Raw genomic sequence first — 25,505 nt, forward strand, 5'->3', positions numbered from 1 at the left:
AATTATTCTCCATTTGGGTTTGTTTTATATCAAACACCACAAACATAATATGTATGTCGAGGAAAACGATTTGCCGAGCGCTGCTTTGAAAATACAAAGTTTTTTTTCTGTTCTATTATATTTGGCTGTTTGCAAATATGAGAGGGTTGAAGAGAGTGTGGGTTGAAAGCTTTGGCCCTGTTTCACAAATCTGTGTGCTTGAGGATTCCAATTATTTTCTATGCTGACAGGTTATTTTCTTTAGCAGCAGAAACACTGAGTCACATTTAAGACCACAGCGCTTGCGAGAGAAAGCAAATAACAGAGCAAGATTTTCAGTTCAGTGCGAGAGATTTTCCACCACCTCTGTTTTAAATGATCACAATGATTTCACTTTGGTTTAGGGGTAGGGGTGTAACGTAAGCACAAAGCCCTGTAGGTTTGAAATGATAAACTCATGAGGATCAAACTTTTTTTCCATTTATTTATTTTACAAATACAGCAGTGGTTGAAAAAGTAATTGTGTGTTTTGTGTGCATACCTGTAGCGAGCAACACACAGACGGACCTTCCCTGTGAACCGTGGTTTGGATCTGGTGGTGGAGCTGAGATCTTTGTCCATCTGGAGAAGGAAGCATTCACAGATTTTCACAGTTTCAACATCGAATGCTTCTTAATGTTTGCACGTTCCCTTTGGTTCAATGTTTTAGCTTGTGTCAACTAAATATATTTGATCAATCCCAAATAATCTGCATGAGTAACACCGAGAAGCCTCCTGGATTCCCGCTGTGTGGATTTTCTCGTGTTCAGCCCAAAGACATTATTTAGATTAAAATGAATCAGCATTTTCCCAAATGTGCCGTCTACGTAAGGGATCACAGAGGCATGAGCGAGGGAATGGATCTAATACTGGTGAGTTCATCTTAAAAAAAAATTATAATAAAAAGCTTTTTCACAGAAACTATTAGAGCTCCACTGACCTGAGTGACAACAGAAATGCTTTTGGGTAAATACGTGGAGCAAACGATTGAAATTATTGGGAATTCTCCCACGTTGTGTCTCAACGGTGTCGTTTGGGATTTTTAGACCGTCTTTCCACAGTTTATTAGATTCCATTTGTTTGAGATGTATCGAATCGATCTGATTTCGGACGTGTAAAAAGATAGAGTACAAATGGACACTATAATATACCTCAGAGAGTAAAGCCCGCGCTGGACTGCTGGCTCGACCGCGAGTGAGGAATGTTGGCTTGACAGAGAGGAGCTCGGGCTTGTCTCCGCTGACTTGGAGTGGTCGGATGAACTCCGATATCAAAGATCTGCTTGTTGGGGCCTCATTGCCTGTGGAACAAAAGCAACGTAGCTCCACACATCACAATATAACAGAACTAATATCAAAGTCAGAATTTTCATCTTGTATTTGATTGCATGCTGTCCTTTAAAAAGGTTCTGCCATTTAATTCAATTTGATTTCATGAAATTTTTGTTAAGCAGGATGATTGATGTGGTTCTATCAGAGTACTTGTTTGCTTTGGTTTTATTTGTCCATCACTTCTTTGGTGAATCTCGTTCACCTTTTTTCATCAATTACTGAATTAGCTCTGTCTGTATTTATAGTCCTGTGCTTCTCCTTGTTGTCTGTGTGATCATCTGCGTGTACTCTGTGTTCCCCGGCTGTTCCATCCTGGCTCCTAGTTTTTTTGGATCACTTTATATCATTAATCTGTGGACTGTGTGCTTGTTTCTGCCTGAACTCTGCTGTTGCTATCTTCTTCCTTTTGGTTTGATTTGACTTATTCTTAGTTCTTCAACCTAACAGCATCCATGTGTTCTGTGATCTCTGTGTGGATAACCTGAATTTAGGACAAACTGAATAAAAGTGGCCCGATAGATACTGATTTTGAGGGGTGACGAAGGAAAGTGACATCCAGAATGAAATGCAGTCAGCGCTGACATCATGCATCTCCACTGCTCGGCTCGCTGTTACATCACAGGCACTGTTGCACAGTGTGCCTGCCAGTGTCTGTCCTTATCCTGGGTGAGGTCAAGCCAGGTCCTGAATCAACTGCTCCTGTTTCTCAGCCTGTTCCTGAGAGTGGTGTTGCTCCTTGAGTCACTCGCTAAAGTTTGGACTGTTTCTGTGTCAGGCAACTATTCCTGAGTCTGAGTCAGCTGACACATAACCAATTACTAAGACTGTCCCAGAGTCAGCTGCACTTTTCCAGCCAAACTCGGCTAAAGTCTTAATGGCCAGTACAGAGACTTGATTGATACTCAGACAATAAATTAAACTCCCGGCTCGACTAAAGTAAAAAGATATTTTTACTCCACCTGCAACTCCTGAATCGACTTACGCCACACCTGCCCAAAAGCCTAAACAGCACTGATGACCTACAACCAGTTCCTGAGTCATTCTACTTGCTGGCTCCCAGTGGCTACAGTGGGAGGATAGATGATATCTATTAACTCCCACCCTGAGGAAAACTGGTCTGCTGGAGTACCAAGATTCAGCCCCCTTGAGTGTCCCGCATCATTCCCTGAACTTACTCAGTTTCCCCACCTTTCAAGCTGTCCTTTCCCACAAATAGATCCCGCCTTCACCGGCACTCCTTCCTGTCTGCTGAGCACCTGTGCTGCCCTCCTTAGTAACCCAGCCACTTTGCTATCCCACCTGTTCTTCACCCACCACGCGTTACTTTACTTTTGTCTTTGAGCCCTTTAAATGTAAGTTTTAAAATAGCACATAACTTTATTTTGTAAATGTGTAAAATTACATAGCAACAACAACCTAAACAACACGTTGTGCTGTAATTAGTGAGCAACTTATGCATTGATTTAAAAAGTTTCACATACTAGAGGCCATTTAAACAGATTACAGGTGACACAGCTGTCTTTGACTTAATATTTCTAAACGTTTAGTTAATTTGACTTTTTATGAGGGAAGTCATAAAAACTACTACTACTAATAGTTCCTATAAGACTGGAATGATACATCTTAATTAACTGTACACTTGAATACAGGTGATCTGCATTTCGTTGCCCTGTACCTGTGCATGTGCAATGACAATAAAGTTGAATTCTATTCTATTCTATCTACAGTACCGGCGTAACCTTTATCTGCTGAAAGCAGAGCTTTAATGCTAACAAATGGCCTTTACCTTTCTCTGTGGGGGCAGCCAGTCCATTAAGGAGCTGTGACAGGGATTTGTTCGGAGACCCAGGAGATTCACACACAGTTAAGGGTTCAGTGCTGAGGATATCAAACTTCCCAGCCTGGAGCCGAAACTTCTCCAGCTCTTTAGACAGGAGGTTGAACTGCTCACTCTGAGTCCGACATTTCTCCTCCAGCTCGCGGACTTTGGCCTGATGGCGGGGAGGGAGGAGACACATTGAGACAGAAGCGAGAGACAGAGGAGGAGAGAAAAAAGGATGGGAAAGGGAGAAAGATGGAATGGAGACAAAGAAAATAAAAATAAAAAATAATGATAAAGACACAAAAAGAGTTCACGCTATATGTGAACAAGAAAACAGACATTTACTGTAGGACTAATAACACTGATCAGTCATTACAAAGAAAAGAAACCTTGAAATGACTTCTTGACCACTACTGACGGTACATTATACAAATCGCATGCACAACTATCCTACAGTTCATAATAACAGTACTCCAAATAAAACTTATTTCAAAGCATACCCAAACTGTCTTAAAGGATGAGGTCGATAATATTATATGTTTTTGTTATTGCCGTGTAAGACCTTAAAAAGACCAAAAACAGAAAGCTTTAAGCGAATTGAGGCAAACAGTGTTGAAAGCACACTGCAGCAGAGGGCAACGTGTTTCTCAAACTGTGATGAGCATGAGTAGTGCAGTTTATTTTAAGTCTATCCCACACACTCCACACCATCCAGGGAGTATGCACTGGTGCTCTACTACTAACTGGGTCTGTATTTATCCGAAGATGAGAATAGCCACCATAAAATGCACTACCGGTATTTACTTCAGTTTGCGTAATCTCTGCTGGAAATGCAGAATAGCCCTTTTTTGTATATTTGTCACACTTACATTTTTTCAGATCATAAAACAAATTTCAATATTAAATCTAATACTAAAGATGACGCCAGTGAATACAAAATGCAGTTTTTAAATGATGATTTTGATTTATCAAGGGAAAAAAACCTATCCAAACCTACCTGGCCCTGCGTGAACAAAGCAATTTCCCCTCTTGTTAAATCATGAATAAACTTTGATTAACCACATTTATTTGGAACGCTGATTTTAGCTTAGGTCTGATTACTGCCAGACCTGCTGAAACAAGAAATCACTTAAATACAGCTTGTCTGAAAAAGTGAAATAGGCTCAAAGAGCTCAAAACGTCAATCTGAAAAAACAGCCGAGAAACAAAGTTGACATCTATCGGTCTGGAAATGGTTACAAAGACAGTGAACCACAGTGAGTGCTATTATCTCCAAATAGAGGAGATATGGCTTGAATAGTGGTGAATTTATCAAAATGACTCCAGAAGTGCATTGATAGTGGTCACAAAAAACCCAGAAGGACATCTAAAAGACTGCAGGCCTCACAGTTAAGGTCAGAGTTCATGAATCAACAATAAGAAAGAGAGTGGGCAAAAATGGCACCCATGAGAGAGTCCAACGAGAAATCCACCACTGACACAAAGGCTTGTCTCACATTTGCTGAAAGACGTTTTGATGACCGCTTTTGGGAAATATTCTGTGGACTGATGACACAAAAGCTGAACTTTTTGGTAGGTTTTTTTTCTTTTTTTCCTAGTGTGAAAGCAACACAGCATTCCACAAACATGGTGGTGGCAGAGTGATCATGTGTGGCTGGTTTTAGAGAAAATCCTGAAGGAGAACATCCATTCATCACTTCATGACCTGAAGCTCAAGAACATTTGGATTGTGCAACCGGACAGCGGTCCAAAAAGATCGGCAAGTCCAACTCTGAATGGCTCAAAAACACAAAACAAAAAGCAAAATGAGTTAAGATTCAGACTGAGTTCCTTTGGCATGACCTTAAACATGCTGATGATGCTTCACAACCCTCCAACGTGTCTGAATTAAAACAATTATGAGAAGAAGAGTGGGTCAAAATTCCTCCACAGCGAAAGATTCACTGCCAGTCGTCACAAAAAGCTTGATTGCAGTTCACAACCAGTTATTAGATTTAGGACACAATTACTTTTTTCACACAGGAACTGCTAAGTTTGGATAACTTTTTTCCCTTAATAAATGAAATCATAATTGTATTTACTGGGATTATCATTGTGCTGTGTATTTAAGATGAGTGCAACACAACATTGCAATTTCGTCACCACTGGATATGACTGGATTTGAGATGAGACCCACACACAAGGCACGGAGGTCTGCTTGCTGTTGGTACTGGTCTTTCTGTAAGATTTCAACAATAACAAAAATTTTGCATAACATCATCCGTACATGTTGAGAGCAGGAAACATTATCGCACAGACTAACACTGACAAACTGAACATGACCGCTTGGGCAGGTTCAATAGAAAATTCCAGGTGCTGCAGCATGGTTTCCCACGTAAAATGATGCAATGCATTAGCAATCACTTCTCGGTCCGAAACCGAGCGCAGTCTGAGAGGCTCTGGAAGATACTGAAGCGACCGTGGAATTATACAGCGCCGCCCAAAAACACAGTGATGCCCGCCGCATCAGTATTTCTGTTAAAACAGCGTTTCATGCAGGCAGGTTGCTGCTGGATATAACATGCTGCTGGCAGACTGAAGACAAATATATTCCTGCATTTATGAAACAGAATTAGTAAATTAGGAGACACTAGTTTGAGCAGCATCATACAGTTAGTTGTATGGCAAGTAGACGGTTTTTAAAACACATGCTGCATAAACACATGCAATGCTACAAAGGAAAAAGGATCACATTCATCACCGTCTGGTACTGTATCCTATACTAGAAATGCAGTTTGTTCTTTTTAAGCTACTACATATTATAATGAAGAGAGAATATTATACTTTGGAAAAACTTACTTATTTTAGCCTGAGAGTTTTGTTTGCTCACATGTAAATAGAATTTTAACATATCTGATGCGAATACATGTCGATACAAGTGATTTATATTGAATTAAAGTGTATTTTGTTACTTGGTTTTCTGATTCTTTTATCAATGTTTCTTTATGATCAGGCCAGAAAGACCTCCGTGTTATCTATTAGTCATGTTTCACCCTTTCAAAGAGTCCACTCGTGAGTCTTGCCTTGTGAAACGAGCTGAAAGGGCTGTATGAAAAGATCGATGTGAAAAATTGTACTGAAAAGCCAAAAGGCATGACCGCAAGTTAAATCAGCTCATAACTGCATTTTTTTTATGTTATCTCTTTAGCCAGATAAATGTTGATCTTAATTCACAATGTGGTGTTACTTGGCCCCATGGGTCAAACTACATACCAGGCTGCTGTATATCCCGCTAATGGCAAAGGCGTAAAATATATATACTTATATATATCAAGTAAATAAATAAAAGCAATTCTGAAATACCTGCATGCTGTCCAAGTGGTTCTGTATAAGCATAAACACACATCCATACAATGACAAGAGATGTAAGAAAGAAATAAAGCACAATTACACACATGTGATCACTCATACACATCTCTAAAATCACAATCTTTTCAACACACACGCATACATATCGCCGTATTACAATGCCAATACAAAGACTAAATATAGATTTTTGCGTGCTTTATGGTTCATTTACCCCAAAAGCAACTCTCTATACCAAAAGTCATTTTAAAGATACTGTGAAAAAAAGCAGTATACTTTGGCCAAGATAGTTTTAAAACAATAAGACTTTATTAAAGAAACAAAAGAAACAAAAAAAAAAAAAATTCAGGAAGTGAGGTCACGGAAAGCAGGAAACGCTCGAGCAGCATACACAAAAACACACAGCAAAGCCCCCAAGACCCCCAGAGTCCAGACGCTCACCTCTAACAGATGGACAGCGCCCTCATGTTCCTTTTTAGCCTCAACCTGAGCCTGAGAAACACAAGGTGCAGTTCACTTACATTGCAGTTTATGCTGTGCTTTAGTTTCTGTTTAAAACACCGACGAAAGATCCTCACAAAGAGCATCTCTCAAAGGCATTCATTGGTGCGCGAGGTGAAAATGGTTGAAAAGACGGCGCGGACCCCCGTCCGCACTCACGTTTGCCAGCAGTGGCTTGATTCGATAAGATATCGCCGAATGCTTAAAGAATATCGCGTCTTTTCTCAAACCATTTTCGCCTCTCCGGTTTTATGTTTTGTTAAGCATGTTTGTCATTTATCATTCGGAGAGCTGTGCAACATGAAAGCATTACATGCGTGCAAGAAACTGAATATAATCAAGCAACTGCAAGCTGAAGAGCACCTGCACAAGAGTCTCTAACTACCAGCCCAGGGGTTAGATGCACACATGATTTTATTGCTTCTATTATGGTTTCCCTCAACACAGAAATCATAGTAAGGCTCCTCCTTCAGATATAACATCAGCTACAGAGGTGAAAGTGACATAAATGCTCCTGTGTTGTCAACAACACAGGAGCAAAGCAGAGTACACAGCTGTACATTTTTGCAAAGCTAAGAGGAACTGCTGATTGTGGTTGGGGCACAGCCATTTTTAAGAGAAGACGACTTCCTGCATCATCTATGGGCAAAAAACCTAAGTTTGAGCCTGCCCATGTATCCGTAGTTAAAAAATACTGCAACGTTTACTCTTGCTGTGGCTGTTTTTCTTTTCGTTACACGATTCGTAAATGGCCGTTTCAGACAGTGAACATCTTGCCAGGGTGTTTGTTTGAATAGTTGTTTTTGGGCTACATCAAAAGGTGTAGATTTATGATCTGATTTTTTATGCTAGTGCGCTCCAGAAAAATGGGAGTTTACATTCTGAAAGACAAGGAGTATACGGAAACACTGCATCGTACGCATCATTTTTCTTATGAAAACGAGAAACATCTGTTGAGAAAAAAAATAATAAAGCGTTCCACATAAATACGAGAGCATCTGCGGGGCTTTACCATTTCATAAATCTACTTTGCAGGCAATTAATTTAGAACACAGAGAGCAGTGAGTGTCTGCAGGAAGATAAGGCAGTAATGAGCTTCTGTTAATGAGAGAAAAAAGCTGAGAACGACTGCCTGTGAAGGGCTGACTGTGAAGTCAGAACACTGCAGCAACAGCAACACGAGGGCGCTCACAGTGTTGCCAGAGAAGGCATTGGTGACAATTCCTATCATGTTCACACTATCAGTAATCTCAGCCGTTGCTTTCACATTACAGTCAGCTTCAGTGCACAGTGGAGGAAGGCCAACCATCAAATGGCCAGCGCGAGCCTTTTTTTCCCCCCTTTATTAAAGTGTGCCTCTAAAAAGTGTCGTGTCTACTTTGGATTCTAAAAGTCTGATTTGCTCGCTTGTGACAAACAAGAGTGCTCCAGAAACGCTCTGGGATTGATAAACAGCTGCAGGACGGGGGATGCGACGGAGATGCTCGTGCGAAACTAGAAAAAGCGTAGAGAAAATCATGCACTCCTTAACTTCTGTTTCGTTTCTGTTGACTTTCACCTTTGTTGTGCTGTATGTTTCGCACGGGTGTTCAACAAAAAGCTCTTTCACCCATGACACAGGCCAAAAGCCGGGCAAACACAAAAGCCCATCCCCACTGGTGCTTGGAGTTCTCTTACCTTCTGGAGAATGTCAATCTCCTGCTGCTTTGCATTGAGTACAGCCAAGGCCTGCTCATGCTCCAACTCTAGCTGCTGCCTCCGCTCCGCAGCCTCTCGCATATGCTGTCCACAAGGGGTGTAGGGATGGAGAGCCGGAGGGGAAAATTGTGGAAGGAAGGGGGATGGGGTGGGGGGCATAGAGAGGGCTGCTGTTAGTGGTACTAATACCCAAAGGCACGGAGCCAACACAAAATGCATCTACAGTCTTTAACTCCACATTCAGAAGTGTTACATGTGCACACATTACGCATACAGAGGCTGGTTAACAGTGTACTGACCTTTAAACCCTTAAAAAAATCAAGAAAGACATAAACTATGCCACAGCAAATGCCACGTGAAGACATGTTTATGTCGAACGATCCGTGGGAAAGATCAGATCTCATCTTGCGCAAAGGTGCTCATGGATGAGGACTAGGGATGCTTTGGTGTGTGAACGAGAAACTTCCATCGGCAGTGAGGTTTGCTGCCCCCTTTAGGTAACACGAGACCTGTTTCGTCTCGGTTACTTTGAAAAGCCGTCCTCTGATCTCGTCTTTGCGTGATCAATGCGAGGTTTCGTGTTACGTGAAAAGGGTGAGCAAACTCTCTGACGTGCTCACTTGTCTGTGGTCATCCATAACAACAAAAGAAGCCATACAGTACGGGGGGGGGGGGGGGGGACTGAATGCTCGGCTCTTCCTAACACAGTGTGCCCGTGTCACATCACTGCTCCCACTACATGTGAATATTTGCAGCGCTGTAAGGTGAAAGAAGCAAATGACATTTACATGCCAGTAAAAATCTAAGATAGGTAATGTCATCGGACGTGTAGGTGACATTATCATCTAGTCTTCCTCCCCCTCCCGTCATCGTAAAGCCAAACTCTTTGTCCCGCCTCATGCATAAATCACATTAAGCAGTGCTGTGGTCGTATAGCCACGTGACCATTCGTATGTCTGGCAGCCCGCGGATAAAGGGAGGGATAAGCACAGCCACTGAGGTTGACAGAAAGCATTCAGAATGGGCTTCTCCCCAACAGATGGACATAGCAGTGATACCTTATAAATCTAGCAGGGGCAGAGGGGGCAAGGGGAAAGAAGGAAGGGACAGATCAAGTCGGGTAGGACAATGTGAAAAGGTGAAATTTGAAAGGGAAGAGCGCAGACTGTTCCGAGCTTCTACTCTTTCACAGCTCCTGGTCAGACCTCCCAACACGACACTGGAAGGCAACAGACATGTCGAGGCCATTAGACAGTATAGCGGAAAATAACCAGATGGAGGCAGTGTAGCACAGATAGGAGAAAGGGGTACTGGCAAAAGGGTTAGGCTCCATAAATGAAAAGGAATCCCAGGACAGATGAATTACTAGAAATGGAAATGCACACAGTACTGACAGACAGCGTCTGTTCTAGGAGCCAGCTTCCTCACCTTGAGCACCTGCTCTAGGTTCTCCAGTTTGGCTTGGAGCTGGTTCCTCTCCCACAGGGCTAAATCTCTCTCCTGTGTCACAGCACCAAGGGTCTCTTTGAGCTGGGCATACTCAGACTTCACCTGTGCACAAGGGAAAAGCAAGGTCCAGCGTTTTGATGAGTTGCATTACAGTATTCAATCGTCACTAATTTGTAGCATTTTTGGAACACAAAAATTGATTCATGTCATTCTTATGTGATATGGGTAAATACCCTTTCAGGTTCCCTCACCTGCCCCTGTCCTCCTGCAACCCTAAAGTTTAATGATGCAAACAATGGAGCATGATGGCTGTTTTATAGTTGAAACTAGCAACTGAAAATTTGAATTGAGTTTGTACATGAGATAAGGAGGAGGGTAACTTCCCATGCACCTTTATACAGTGGCCTTAAGCCTGGACTTTTAGCAGACCAGATTTAAGGCACTTGTCCAGTGGCTTCACTTTTCAGATGCAGAGGCTACATGAATCACGAGCCTATGAGAGAAAATATCTAACAATGAGTCAGCGACACTGCAACTCTTTCACAACTGATGCAACACAATGCTACATGTATTTTAATGATAACGGTACAAAGTGGCCTCTTCAGCAGCTGTGCTTAGCACTAAAAATGACTCTGGTTCCTTTATATAACAGACATGGTGCTGGTGCTGGGGCCTCCAGAGCAGAAGAGCTTAAATAGTCTGTCACCGCCGTTTCCAAGAGTCTGCAGCATTAGTCCAATTTTTTTTTCTTTTTTTTTTTGAAAGTGCACAAAATTACAGAAACTGTTCGGTAATCTAGTTCATTAAGACAGCAGTTTCCCAATATCATTTGTATAAATACATATTAGTCAGTCAGTGACTGATACAATATTTATGCAAGCTGAATATAACGTGCTACATGAAGGTTAGAGTTGCTGCTTTGGAATGAATGACGCTGAACAGGTTTTGCTGTACTATAAAATGTGATGCGGTTGAATGGCACGCAACAGGCAGAAAGTGGTCGGGTAAGAGAACTGCCTGGTTTCTCTGCTAAACCTATATAATTGTAATTAACACAAGAGTAATATAATTGACTCACTCCCATTGCTATGAACCAAAATATTAATACATTATTCATGTTTCCTTGTTAGCCAAGCACCAAGCATCTGACTGAACCAAGCGTTGTGACTATTTCCAACACTACATATTCTTTATAATTTGTCTTCCACAGATCATTTGTATTGGTACTTACGAGGCAGCTTTTTATAAAGGCCCCTAAGTGGAAGTGAGATGACTGGCTCCTGCGGCCGTAATGTGGTAAAGTCCCTTCCTCAGGGCGACCGTGAATGACTAATGATTCCTCAAGGAGGGCGTTTCGAGCGACATCAGCAAAGCAAAACACACACAGAACCCAGCGAGTCTGTCTCCTCTGAACGGCCCACATCCACAGATTACAAACTATCTGGAGGGGGGTGCCACGCCTAATGCAGACAAACTGAACAACTACACTGGATCCAGCAGAAGCAGGTCAATAGTCTATTAAGGGTAGAGGGAGGCTCTCTCAGTAGCCCCTCCTAGTTCATTCAAAGATAACAGGCATCAGAACACAGGGTTGCAAGCCAGGGCTAGTATCTGCGCTACCCTGCAGAGAGCTACTCTCATATCTGTCAGTCTGATAACAGCTGAGATCACTGCTGCAAGAGCCACCCATGTCCTGATAAGACACCAGTAACAAGCATCCCACCCTTCTTCAGCACCAACAGTAAATACCTGCCAGTCAGCTGCTTCACAAAATTGCTTTCCCATTCATAGAGAGGCCTGGGGATCCTTGTTGGTCTACTTGGACTTTTTGTTATCAGCTCCAAATGCCTTTGAAGTCTTGGGGCTAAAACTGAAGGGATAGTGTGTGTGTAGGATTTTAAGTCTTGTAGATTTCATTGATAATGGGCTCCATTGATCCAGTATAAAAGGACATATAATCTGTTTGTGTTATGGTTTGACCCAGAAACTCTTCAGATTGTGTCAAGATGGAGAGGCAGTGACAAGTTAGCAGCTATTAGTGTGTATTTATGTACAGCAAACTTTCTACACGTAGCTTTCACCTCTTACCTCCTCATAGTCAGATGCCTTGTGGCTGTTGCTGAACAACTGTAGATTCAAGTGCTTATTCTCGTGGAGGAAGTCTTGAAGCTCATTCTCCTAGGCAAAAGAGGCAGAAAGGAAACGGTTTAAAATCCACAAGTCACAAAGATTAGACCAGAGCACAGCACTCAAGCCCAGTATGTTGTTAGCAATAACCCATGCATTATTCATCCAAGAAGACTGCTTGAGTTTCTCTTGTACGCTCTAGAAAGCATCGCTAAAAGAAGCTGCCACTTCAGCTGCTACAGCAGAACAATAAGAATGTCATAATAGTTTTCTATGTTAGCATCTCGGATACAAAGCAATGAACAGAACAAGAAACTCAGAGAATGTTGTTTTTCACTGCTGCGAGCGTTTTGGAAGCAAACATGTATTCAAATACTACACACACACACACACACACACACACACAATGATCTTTCCTACCAAGTGCTTCAAGCTGGGAGTAAAAAAAAAACCCCTTCATTGGAGAGAAGGAAAACTTAATTACATTCAATCAACAGTCGCGTGGCGTGCCGTGAATGCAATTTGCAGTGCCAACTTGAGACTTCCCTGAGATGTGCAATTTATAGCAGCAGCAGCAGCAGCAGCAGCATGTAGGCCAAGGGTTCTTCTTGTCTGGAGCTAAGAAGCTAAATGGCTCATGCATGATGCATTTACTGTAAATACAGTGCATCCTAATGGCCTGTGATGGAGAGTCTGCTCCTTTATGTTTTACTTATGAAGGATGCTTCATAAAAATGACCCAAGAGGTAAACTTGGAACTAACATTAATGCACATTAATGCACAGCCTGCGTGACGTTTGTGTTACATGCACACCAAAACACAGAGAGACACATTTTCTTTCACGATCACATGGTTTTCTATTTATATCTTATACAGAAATGGCAAAAATAACAATAGCCAACACCGAAACTAATTTTTGTATTTGTTTATTCCCTTTTTTTTTTAATTAATTTCTTCACTTCGAGCCAAGGAAACAGGGAAGCTCTACAGCCTTTTAGCTTTTATGCTACAGCACAGTATTGCCATATTTTGTAGATCATATAATATCAATACAGTGAGAGCAAATATCTATATCTTACTATATAAAATAAAAACAAATGGAACTTTTTAGTGCTGGAATAATAAAATCAATTCTTTTTCAGTTCGCCACACGATGCTGTTGTTGTTTTTTTGTTTTAAATGACATCAGCATATTTGATATTTAGTGTGAGAGTGGAAATTGTTGCAATTAAGATTAAGATATCGTGGAAAGAATCCAAAAAGCACAATGTGCATTTATATCAAACGTGTCTTGGATTTATTTTGCGGAAGTATGGGACAAAGCAGATGGATATAGCACATGGGATTTGCAAGGATAGTCATCCGTCCCTCTTCTTCAGGGTCATCTTAGCTGCCGCGCAGACACCCTTTCACACTCACATTCACACCTATGGGCAATTTAGAATCACCAGTTAAGCTAATCCCACTAACCGCACTAACTGTGTTTGGAGTTTGGTGGGAGGAAGCCGGAGAGAACCCACGCAGACATGGGGAGAACATGCAAACGCCACACAGAAAGGCCCTTTTCAGATGATGAATTCAACCCAGGCCCAATTCACGGTGAGGTAACCACCACACCACTGTGCTGGCCCAGGGAGTGCTATATGAAAGTAAAATATTCTGGGACTACTACGAACATGAAGGCTCATCTCACGTGCCGCCATTCTGAAAACAGCAAATATTAAAAAAGCTCAACTGAAAAAGCAGCCGACAGTGGGCGCATTTATCTTGACAAAGCTACCTCTCGATTCAACGGGAGCTAAGAAAATGACACGATCCATCACCCAGTTTATTTACAAAGACCTGAATCCACATAGTTGTTGTAGAAAACAAGGGTTTGGAGTCCATGTGACAGCATCGTGATATATTTTCATAGACGCCGCCATACCCAGGCTACAGAGAAGTTAAACATAAAGCTGGGGAAAGTTTGAGTACAGCAGAAAGGAGTGCATCAACTTGTGACACACTGAAAAAAGATAAATCGCAATATATGCTACTGCAATACTCAGCATGTCACAAAATGTTTAAAAGTGCTAAAATATTGTATCATAGGTTACGTGTCACATCGTTGGACCCCCGCCTCTAACTGCTGCTACTCTCTACACCTACTTATGACAATACTAGCGTGACATCCGATACACAGTATACATTAAAGTCACATATGTAAGACCATAGAAGAGAAAACACTATCAAGGAAAAGCAGAGTAAACAACAGCCTGAAGACAGTACGAGAGTTGAGAGTGAGCTTTGCTTTTTTTTTTTTTTTTTTTTTTCGCCTGTCCCATTTGGTTCTTTAGCCATCAGAATTGTTGTCTGAAGACCAACAAGGATACCCAATGGATTTACTTTGCCAAATGGATCATCGTGGCATTGCCGTATTGGTCCATTTGGTCGATCTTTGTTTTTATTATTTATTATATTTTATTTTCAGATGTTACAGACGGGACAGACATGAGTGAGAGATAGGAAAGGGAGGAAGAAAGAGGAAGGAAAGGAAAAACAGAAGGGGAGAGGGACAGTGAGAAAGGGGGGGAGAAAAAAAATAAAAATCTCCTGGATCACCTGTTGAGAGAAGAATAGAAAACAAGCAAAAAAAGACAAAAAAAACAAAAACAAAGCAACATACTAAACACAACACCATCGCATTAATCTAGCTAAGTGTAAACAGCAGTAAATACTAAATATTCAATGTTGTTGTGCAGCACGCAGGACAGATGTGCTTCGAAGTAGCAGCCAAGAAAGGTGTAATTTGGGTCTACGAGCAGTGAACACCCGTGTGCATACCTGTGTGGATCAGCGCGCTTGTATTCCAAAGGTTTCTCCATGTAACGATCTGCTAGGGAGTGTGGGGGGGCCACAGCCCCGTCCTCCAGGGTGTGAAGCAGGTATGGAGGAGATCAAAACTCCAGACATCCAGAGGCCCCCAGAACACAAGAAACCATGGAAGACCAACAGAGGGGCAGCCGCGCCACTGTTCCAGTAAGAGCTGAGGAGAGTCCCAGATGAGGGCTCACTCAGCAGCCGCGGAGCAGAAGCCAGGGGGAGTTGCAGTGACGCGCCCGTGAGCTCCGCCGGCCGCCAGCTGTGCCTGAGTGACCGAGCACACCCACCCCCGAAGGGGCCCGAGCGAGCCACAGGCTCCAGGCCCCGATAAGCGGCCGCCAAGGAGTGAGCCGGTGTGTACCTGGACGCCCACCCCCAGACACAAAGAACCACCAACGCACCGACACCTGAGGGAGTCCGCCACCGGCAGGGGAAGTGGTGGTAGGTGGAGATAGGCCTCCAAACCTTGGAGGGCCTGAGGTGTCCCCAGAGAGGTGGCGTCTGATACCCAACCTGACATATAGACACAGACATACAGGCACACACAGACACAAACATCCATTCCCCCCCTCATGCTCTCAAATGCACTCACTCCACACTCAACCAACGTGGAGACAGACATAAAGAGACGCTGTACACACAATCACACTCCCCAAGCGTACTCTACAAACCGGGTCTAGGTACCGGTGAGCTTTGCTGCTTTTTCATTCATTTATGTCACAAAAAAAAAAGATTCCACTTGCATCGATTGTGTCCAGTCAATTTTAATGCTTCCCGAACAAGCAGTAGATTGCATTGGCAATCCTATTCATATCCATTGATCCTTCAATTCGGTGTTAATATGGGCTGGCTGAGCCTCCAGGTGTTCCCGCTGAAGGACAAACAGCTACAGAAAAAAAAGCAAAAGCTGACATTTTGCCGTGCATACGCTGAAAGAACAATATACTGAAGCACTTTAGACATCCTGGTTTGTTGTTGATTTAAGCATTTCAATATGACTGCCACCCTCATTTAAAATCCTTTTTTTTTGGTGGTGGGGGATTTGGACGTGACAAAACACGCATAACGATGCAAACCAAATTGTGTCAAACACAGAGAATCAGCTGTGACTTTGTTCTATATTGTTGACGTGTTAATGCTTTAAACAGATCAGCGCACGTCATAATCCCTTGGCAAGACACATTTTTACGGAGAGTCCGTGAGCCAAGCTGTGGAAGCATTTCAGTGCAGAAAACAGCGTGGCCTATACTGAGCCGTCCTCGGCGTTATTCAGCTGAAAACCTGAGATTTCTGCTGAGATGAGATTTTCTTGCACACCAACACAGACACGCACACAAAGAACAGCAAGTTTAACTGAAAGGAGGTATTACAAAAAACAGACAGAGAGCAAAGAGACTGAATTATAGGAAAAGCGACTGCCACACAGCAATAAGAGGGGGGGAAATGAATGAATGCATTCTATTTGATCTGGATAGGAGAGCTAGGACAGTTTCATGAATGATACGCAGTGGAAAAATATAATTAGGCCTTGGGGGCAGAGTACCCGGCTACTCCTACTCCAAATGTGCATTTGGTCCAGACATGCTCTGACTCAGCTTCGTGTGCCGCAGCAACGTGTTAAGTTTTGATAAGGCTGACAGATGAATCAACTCTGCCATTTAACTCGCAAGCAATGCAAACATTTCACCCACTAACTCTATATTCAGCGGCCTCTGTTCGATGTGGATGAAAGCATCTTATTCCTCTCGTTCAGAATAGGTAATTGCCAGCTGTCTAGATGTCCAGCAAAAGGAGAAAGCATATACTTCCCCTACCTGAAGACTGGTTCCTCATGACTTCTGTAATCTCTAATATTATTAGGAGGTGGCAGTAGGTATTGAGTTGTATAAATAAACTCAATTATAGTGTCAGAAATGTGCCTAAAATATCATCTAACGGTGTAGAACTGTGAAGATGACCGACTTTAAACAGTTGGTCAGCTTCACAGTTAGACTTTTCCTTTTCCCCCCTTACACTTGAATCTCTACAACACTTTAACACACCAGGATTCCACGGACACGACGCAAAAAGCAAAATGAGCCACTTTCTGTACTATACAAAAAAGAGAAGAAACATAGTCTATCTTCAAATTAATTTTGGACACCTAGAGTGCGTGCCATGTGTCCAAGGCAACATGAGATGCCAATCGCACCTTTAACAGAAGGTGCTTGTGTTTACAAACTGCTCCTTAATGATAACAAAGCTAACCACAAAGATGCCCTGGAGATAAAATTCGGCACTGCTGTAAAGAACCTGGACTTATCGAGCCTGCCCGCCGTCTCCCTCAGCACTGATCTTCGATTATCGCGGACGCATATTCGAGCAACGCTGATACAGCTAATGCTTGTCGCCATGGTAACAGGCTTTAAATGCTCGCGGAGGCACACTCTGCTGATGGTCTGTAGCTGTACACCCGATACCCAGGAAAGTAGAGGTGCCAGATGGCTGTGACAGTGTTTACTGTCACTCACACACTCAGTCAGATGATGTGTTTATATACACGGCCGCTGAACTCACGATGAGGGGGGACATTAATGAAAATGTGCAATTTCAACACTGGGTCAAAAAAAAAAAAAAAAGAAGTATCAGTGTGTATTCCTATTGACACTGTTAAAAATTCGCCAACAGCGCAGGTAATCCTGCACGTTTGTGCTTCTTTTTAACATGAGATGTAGAGGAAACAGAGGAGAGAGAGGGAGTTGGTTTAGACCAAACAGGAAGTGACATTACTGTCAACTCGCCATCCCCTCACAAAAAAATTCCCTGGTCTTGTCTCTGTTTGCGTCGCTGTTCTCAAAGCTTGGTGGAGCAGGGGGAGATGAGAGCTGTACCGCAGTCTGTGGAGACCAGCCTGCCATTTCTGCTCGCCATTTGGGGACAGTTTGTCCTTTGGGTAGCTTCCCTTGGACTCAGCAGGCTAATAATGGGCGAGGAGGGAAGTGCTGCTGTGGGCAGGGACGGCGAGAGGAGGGCAGCAAAGAAAACTGTCCTAATGCAGTGTTTATTTAGGGCAGAAAGCCACACACAAAGACAGCTCGTCTATAGAGGGGGGGCTCGGGGGTATGACGAAATGAATTCAAATGGTCCAGGACCAGACAGTGCCATTTAAATTACTGCCGAGTCCCTCGAGCTCCTACCTTTCATAGAGAAAAAATTCAATTTCAGGCCATCTGCACTAGTCTTTTACTACTCTCTTTCAAACACGTATACTTTTATTGTGGTGCCAAACTTCAACTTTTTATAAAGAGGCTTTGATGTCTACAGTTTTTTTCCCCCCAGCTCTCAAACTACAGAGAAGAGAAGAATAATGCTTTATCTACTCTCACTATCACACATACTCTAAAATTCTTTAGCTGAGCATTTTGCCTCAGAGTGCGTGGGTAACCAACTTTAACCACTGGAAATTCATAGCAGAAAAACTTTGCTCTCTCTCAAACTCAACTTTAATGGACAGAAGCATCTCCAGCTTTGGCACACTGTGAAACAAACTGATTAGTCACTCTGGCTTGGTACCATCAACTCGTCTACACGTCCTTGCTGCGAGAAGCCGTGAGAACTCCTCCTGTCTCAGGTACAGAATGTTTCTCCAGTTAAATAAATAAAATATAGCAGGGTAATTATTGCCTTTGCTGGTCACTGGTTATTTTAGCACATTTGGCATTTAGCCTGGCCTCAATGACAAATCCCACCACTCCCACCCCTCCCAACACCACCAAACAGTAAAATTAAAAACGCTGTCTTGTGTGATCTGCCTCACCCTCCAACACTGCACACAGTCAGAGGAATTCGACTCGCTTTTCTCCAACAGAGTGGCTCTTAACAGAAAAAAATAAAATAAATTTAACCTTCGAGACTTAATTTAAGACATCAGCACCACATTCAAATGCCAGCATTGCTAAAGTAAAGGTACACTGTGTTTGATTTAATAGAAAGCCTCTCTATATAACTTCTACTAACCAACAAAACTGACTTATTCTGTCATATCATGAGATTAAAATAAGATGAATCCAGTATAATAAGATTAAATGTGTAGTTTTTTTCGTTTGTTTGGTCTTTTACTAATCAGCAGGGCCCGTCTGTTTCCCTTTTTCTTCTCTTTACCTTTTGTCCTGAGTCAAGGCCACTCCAGCGGGAAGCAGAGTGACATTTCTGGGGCATTATGAGAAAATGTCCTTAAAGAACCACCAAGTGAAAGAGAGTTGTGTAACATATCTCTGACCTTTCGCAGTTGTGACCACACACACACAGCGCTGTGTACCTCTGTTCATTTACATCACAGCTATGTTGTACCGAGCGACTGCGTATACAAAAGAAGCCAATAAAGCCACAGCGTGAAGATACTACTGCACAAGATGCGCAGCACTTCTTCGGTTTGTGCACGATCACTCACAACAAGTAATTACTACAGCAATGTGCATCGCTCATTCTCAAATGTGGTCCCCATGCCAACAAAACCCAACCCACAGATACTGCACCCTGCAATTAATTGTTCCAATTTTTTTTTTCATTTCAGTCACTGCCAGGGAACCATGCTATCACTGCCACTCGTTTTCTCAAGGGAGGCTTGTGTGTGATGATAGAAGGCAAAGCTCTCAGGGTACAAATCAATTTTAGCATCCATCCTTTTCATTCAGAGGCCAAAGTATATTCTTGGGGCACTTACCAAAGTCTGACATGTTTGATTCTTTTTCTTCACCTCTGCATCAAGCGCTTCACACTCTTTCCTTCTGGTGCTGATCTCAGTCTCCTGGGGAGATGGGGAAAAAGCAGAGGACAGCTGCTTGGTTTGTCAGGAACAGAAGCTTCCTGAGAGAACTCAGTAAAACTAAACAGGAAGAGACTGAGCTGAGGCTTTTCAGCATTTAGGTGTGCGAGTGCATGTGTCAGGGGTTTGTGTGTATATGAATTGTACATGGGTGAGATTTGCAGAGATTATCTGCTAGAGATTACAAATGTTTCAATGTCAGGGAAAAGGGCTGAAATGCTTTGAAATGAGAGGTTCAAAAAAATGTGGATAGAGGGAGTGTGGCCCCTAATGAATACTATCGTGAAAAAGATCAAACCAAAATCTGCTTAAAACTTCTGCAAATAAAAGCAGGGTTAGACCTTCCTACACCTATGAGAAGCTGCACACAGAGGTGCTTTAAACTAAATGTCAGCAAGCTCTCAATGGCGATGCTTGGGTCGCCATTTGTATTTGATTTTACGTGTCATATTCAACACACGTAAGTTAACGATCTGACGGGATTTTGTTCCCTCATCGCTAAATATGGAATGAAGATTTTGAAAATGTGGTGAAATGTTTAATGTAGAGGCTTGAAGTGGTTTTATCTAGCGGGCGATCGTAGCTCAAGAGTTGGGAGTTTGCCTTGTAATCGGAAGGTTGCCGGTTCGAGCCCCGGCTTGGACAGTCTCGTTCGTTGTGTCCTTGGGCAAGACACTTCACCCGTTGCCTACTGGTGGTGGTCAGAGGGCCCGGTGGTGCCAGTGTCCGGCAGCCTCGCCTCTGTCAGTGCGCCCCAGGGTGGCTGTGGCTACAATGTAGCTTACCATCACCAGTGTGTGAATGGGTGGATGACTGGATATGTAAAGCGCTTTGGGGTCCTTAGAGACTAGTAAAGCGCTATATAAATACAGGCCATTTACCATCTAATGATGGAGTAAAATACCAAGAAAACAACTCCTATCAGCTTAAAAAGAAAGCGACTAAATTCCCCATCAATCCACGAGGCTCATTCAGGTCTAAAACATAAAGGTAAAGAGTCTGAGGTATTTTAACCTTAGTGGGGTTGTCCCTCAAACATGTGGTCATTGACCCACTGTTAACTATGTGCTTGGGTCATTACTACCAGAGGTTTTGGGTGAAACCACTGTGAGACTTTGCCCCACCCTGTGATGTAGTGTACTGAGGTCACCTGATGCGAGGGACAGCCCCTTCTAAGGTTTAAATACCTGGGACTCTCCACCGTTTGATTTTAGAGCTACAAAGAAGAAGCCTCTTGGATAAGAGGTGAAATGCCTTAAACTTAAAGAAGTCCAGCCGCTTTCTTTTTAAGCGCCTAAGATTATCCTGACCAGGATCAACAAGACAGCAAGCAAGCTATTTATTCCAGCTCTTTTCTGAACTAAGGTGGTTCTGTCATACTTCAAGTCTGCCTATAGAACAAAATGAGCAGCTGTGGGTTAGACGTGGAAGCAACCCTTGGAAAAACCCAGAAGGTCGTCAAAGTGTGTCAAAGTGTCAAAAGCCATCATTAATGGTACAGCAATGAAACCTGTGAATCTATAAGCCATTATATTTTTCCTATTTTTTAAATATTGGTAATTGTTGAGTCTATTGACCAGCTTTACAGCAGAAGCTTCTGCGTACCATAGCAGAATCAGAACAGGTGTAACTAATAACTATAATGAGTGCTGTGTTGTGCTTCAGGGTCTCAGCGGACCCCTAAACACACCACAGCATGCACAGCACAGCCCGTCTGCAGAGCGGCGTTGCTGACCTTCCTTCGCAGGATAAACACAGGTGTAATTGGTAACATTACTTACGGCCATGTTCCGTTTAGACGGCCCTGCTATTGTGAGTGCTGGTTTAACTAAGACAAAACAGACGTGACAATATGTAGGAAATCCAGATTAACCTTTAGGGAAACGGGAACTTTCTGTTCATGCTTTATCCTTTTTTTCCCCAATATGAATTTTCTGACATACTCGTGTTTACTAAGAAATAAGGAGACTTTATTTGATCCATTACTACAGCTTAAGGGTTTTCTTGGAAAAAGCCACTGCTGTGATCTGGCACTAAGACTTGCACTGAAATTCAGCCCCAATTATTGCAATTAAATACTGTATACCTGTATGGTAGACTGCATCCCCTGTTTGATCGGGGAAATAAAAGGTTGAACATGTTTTCAACTTATGCCTAATATTTTCTCCAAATGATCCGAGTGCTTGTTGTGTTTCCATTAGGCTGCAAGCCGAACAGTGCATTAGTTGGAATTACAGTGAAAAGAAATTCAACTTTCTTCACAATGTGCAATTTGAGCCAAAACATGACTTAAGTCTGGCGCAGTCAATTACTCAGACTAACAGTGTTGTTCAGAGAACTCGTCTCCGCTCGCTTCTCAGTAGGGGCGCACAGAGAGAAACAGGATATCCCTATCAAGGCTGCCGGTGTGTTTAGTCTCATTTGTGTGCCTTCAGTCCAACACCATGGCGACCTTAGCTGGGAAGCTTGGATGCCTTCTATAGTCATGAGAGTACCCACAGTATTTTTTACTGGATATCAGGGTAATGCATAGCTACTTTTACGGTCCAAAATGCACGCCAGCTTTACGTCATCACCCAGATCCTCTGTTTACCAGATCACTGAGCTTTGAAGGAGGAACATTGCTGCTGTGGATGGATGCGTGCGACCACACCGAGGTCGTTATCGTTAACTAAAATAAGCTAAACACCAAAATAAGATGTGGCAAAACATTTTAGTTAACTAAAAAATAAAATAAAAACTATCCTTGTAAGAAAGAAAGGAAGAAAATAAAGCAGCATCTGTTGTTTAAGTGAAAAATTTACCTTGAATAATGAGGTATTGGTGGGCGTGTTTGAGTCAACAGTTTTTAAAAGGTTCTGTGTTTTTATTGTAGTACCTGTGCTTATTTTCCTAAATCTTGCCTCTCACATATCCTCGCCATAGATTAATAACCAGAAAGACTAAAGGTAACACTGAAACTAATGAAAACTAAATTAAACCTAAACTGAATTAAAAACAAAAAGTCAATTTGAAATAAAATAAAAACTAATCAGAACATACAAAATTATCATAGCTCTATATCACACACTCACGCACACACACGCCTCTGAGCGAGACTAAAATGTGAGAATGCACGAATGTTTGCTTCCTCATAGCAAAGCTCACAGGCTGCTTTGAGCTTGAATATATCCATTGAAGGCATTTTTGTTACTGCTGCCCTCCTGACCTGCTGTCGTTCTGACTGTATTTAATAAGACAGTGAGCAACAGGGTCAGAGAACAAGATGAGGAGGAGGATGAACAAGCTCTGACCCTTTTGTAACCCACAACCTTGTGGCATTTCACCCCAGGAAAGCATCAGATTACTGGTTAAATCTTCAACCACTTATCCGTGATGGTGGGTCCAATAGCTGAAGTCAACACGCAAGTGTGCACCCAGGATTTCAAATGATTTAGCAGTCGTGTGAATGGAAAGAAATGGAAGATGAACCCCATTTCAAGCATAGAGTTCATGATTAAGTCCTGAATAAGGTGAAGATGGGAACTAAAATAAAAGTATGGCTGTGGAAGCGGCGGCGGCCTAGAGGGAAGCGAGCCGGCGTCAGGAACAGGCTGAGAGCTCGTGCACACCGCACACCTCTGCCTAGCATCCTGCTCGCCAACGTCCAGTCACTGGAGAACAAGCTTGACGACCTCAGGGCCAGGATAAAGTTCCAGAGAGACATTCGGGACTGCAATCTCCTCTGCTTCACCGAGACATGGCTGAACCCAGCGGTGCCGGACCACGCCATCCAGCCGGCCGAGTTCTTCTCGGTTCACCGCATGGACAGGACACGGGACTCGGGGAAGTCAAGGGGAGGCGGCGTGTGTTTAATGGTGAACAACAACTGGTGCAACAGTGCGAACGTTGTTCCTCTCACACGCTCCTGCACACCAAATCTGGAACTACTGTCCATCATGTGTCGTCCTTTTTATCTACCTCGGGAATTTACATCGGTCATTGTAAGTGCCGTTTATATTCCACCACAAGCGGACACGGTCACCGCCTTATGCGAGCTGCATGAGGCACTCACACAGCACCAGACACAACACCGGGACGCTGCGCTTATTGTGACGGGGGACTTTAATAGTGCCAACCTCAAACGCGCAGCGCCGAACTTTTATCAACACATCACCTGCCCCACCAGGGGTGAAAGGACACTGGACCACTGCTACACTACGGTCAAGGACGGCTACAAGGCACAATCCCGCCCCCCGTTTGGCAAATCTGATCACGCCGCCATCTTCCTCATGCCAAAATACAAACAAAGGCTGAAACAGGAAGTTCCGGTTCAGAGGAAGGTCGCGCGCTGGACGGATCAATCGGTGGCCGCGTTACAGGACGCACTCGATGACGCAGACTGGGGCATGTTCAGAAACAGCTCCGACGATGACGTCAACGTGTTTACGGAAGCGGTTGTGGGATTCATCGGGAAACTAGCGGATGATACCGTGGAGACAAAGACTATCACAACGTTTCCCAACCAGAAGCCGTGGGTGGATAAAACCATCCGCGACGCTCTGAGATCCCGCACCGCTGCCTACAACACGGGACTCATGACGGGGGACATGGACCCGTACAAAGCCGCGTCATATAACGTGCGGAGGGCGGTGAAAGAGGCGAAGCAGCGCTACGGGAGGAAACTAGAGTCACAACTCCAACAGAGTGACTCTAGGAGCCTGTGGCGGGGACTAAGGACAATAACGGACTATAAAGCACCAACAACCGGTATGACGAACGCGGCCGTGACTCTGGCAGACGAGCTGAACACTTTCTATGCTCGCTTCGAGGCTGCAGCTAAGGTCTCCAACAATGCTAGTGTTAGCAGCGCTAACGGCTGCAGACAGGAAGATACTGCCAGCACCGGAAACGTGCTCGTCATCTCCGAGCATGAAGTAAGGAGAGCCTTCAAGAGAGTGAACACCAGGAAAGCAGCAGGACCAGACGGCATCCCAGGTCGTATCCTAAGAGACTGCGCATACCAGCTAGCTCCTGTGTTCACTGAGATATTCAACATCTCTTTATCTCAGTCGGTGATCCCCACATGCTTCAAAGAGTCCATCATTGTTCCTGTCCCGAAGAAACCCCACCCTGCTTCTCTCAATGACTATCGCCCTGTAGCCCTCACCTCAGTAGTGATGAAGTGCTTTGAACGCCTGGTCAGAGACTTCATAATTTCTTCACTACCAGACACACTGGACCCACTACAGTTCGCTTACCGTCCAAATCGTTCCACAGACGATGCCATCTCTCATCTCCTCCACACATCACTCACTCACTTGGACACTAGAAGGGGGAATTATGTTAAAATGCTCTTCATAGACTACAGCTCTGCATTTAATACCATAATTCCCTCCACACTCACCACCAAGCTGGAGCATCTGGGACTCAGCTCATCTATGTGTCAGTGGATCTCCAACTTCCTAACTGGCAGACCACAGGCAGTAAGGATGGACGGACATGTCTCAGCCTCCACCACTCTCAGCACTGGAGCCCCCCAGGGGTGTGTTCTGAGCCCCCTGCTGT

At 43.4% G+C, this 25,505-nt stretch overlaps 1 protein-coding gene across 3 annotated transcripts in view; it reads right to left on the minus strand.

Moving 5' to 3' along the window:
* The window catches only part of rimbp2b (RIMS binding protein 2b), a 108,308-nt gene that overhangs the window by 21,440 nt on the left and 61,363 nt on the right, over positions 1-25,505 (minus strand). Inside the window, exons 5-13 of one of the 3 annotated variants that reach the window (XM_082555906.1) lie at positions 19,857-19,940; positions 12,253-12,342; positions 10,144-10,266; positions 8,695-8,799; positions 6,958-7,008; positions 6,514-6,534; positions 3,136-3,340; positions 1,170-1,318; positions 521-600 (exon numbers count right to left, since the gene is read on the minus strand). In XM_082555906.1, the coding sequence (XP_082412032.1) occupies positions 521-600; positions 1,170-1,318; positions 3,136-3,340; positions 6,514-6,534; positions 6,958-7,008; positions 8,695-8,799; positions 10,144-10,266; positions 12,253-12,342; positions 19,857-19,940 (908 nt within the window). The other 2 variants (XM_082555908.1, XM_082555907.1) reach the window with 2 other exon arrangements.

The sequence above is a fragment of the Aulonocara stuartgranti genome (genome assembly GCF_965226115.1).
Source record: "Aulonocara stuartgranti genome assembly, chromosome: 12".
In the NCBI taxonomy this organism is placed as follows: Eukaryota; Metazoa; Chordata; class Actinopteri; order Cichliformes; family Cichlidae; genus Aulonocara; species Aulonocara stuartgranti.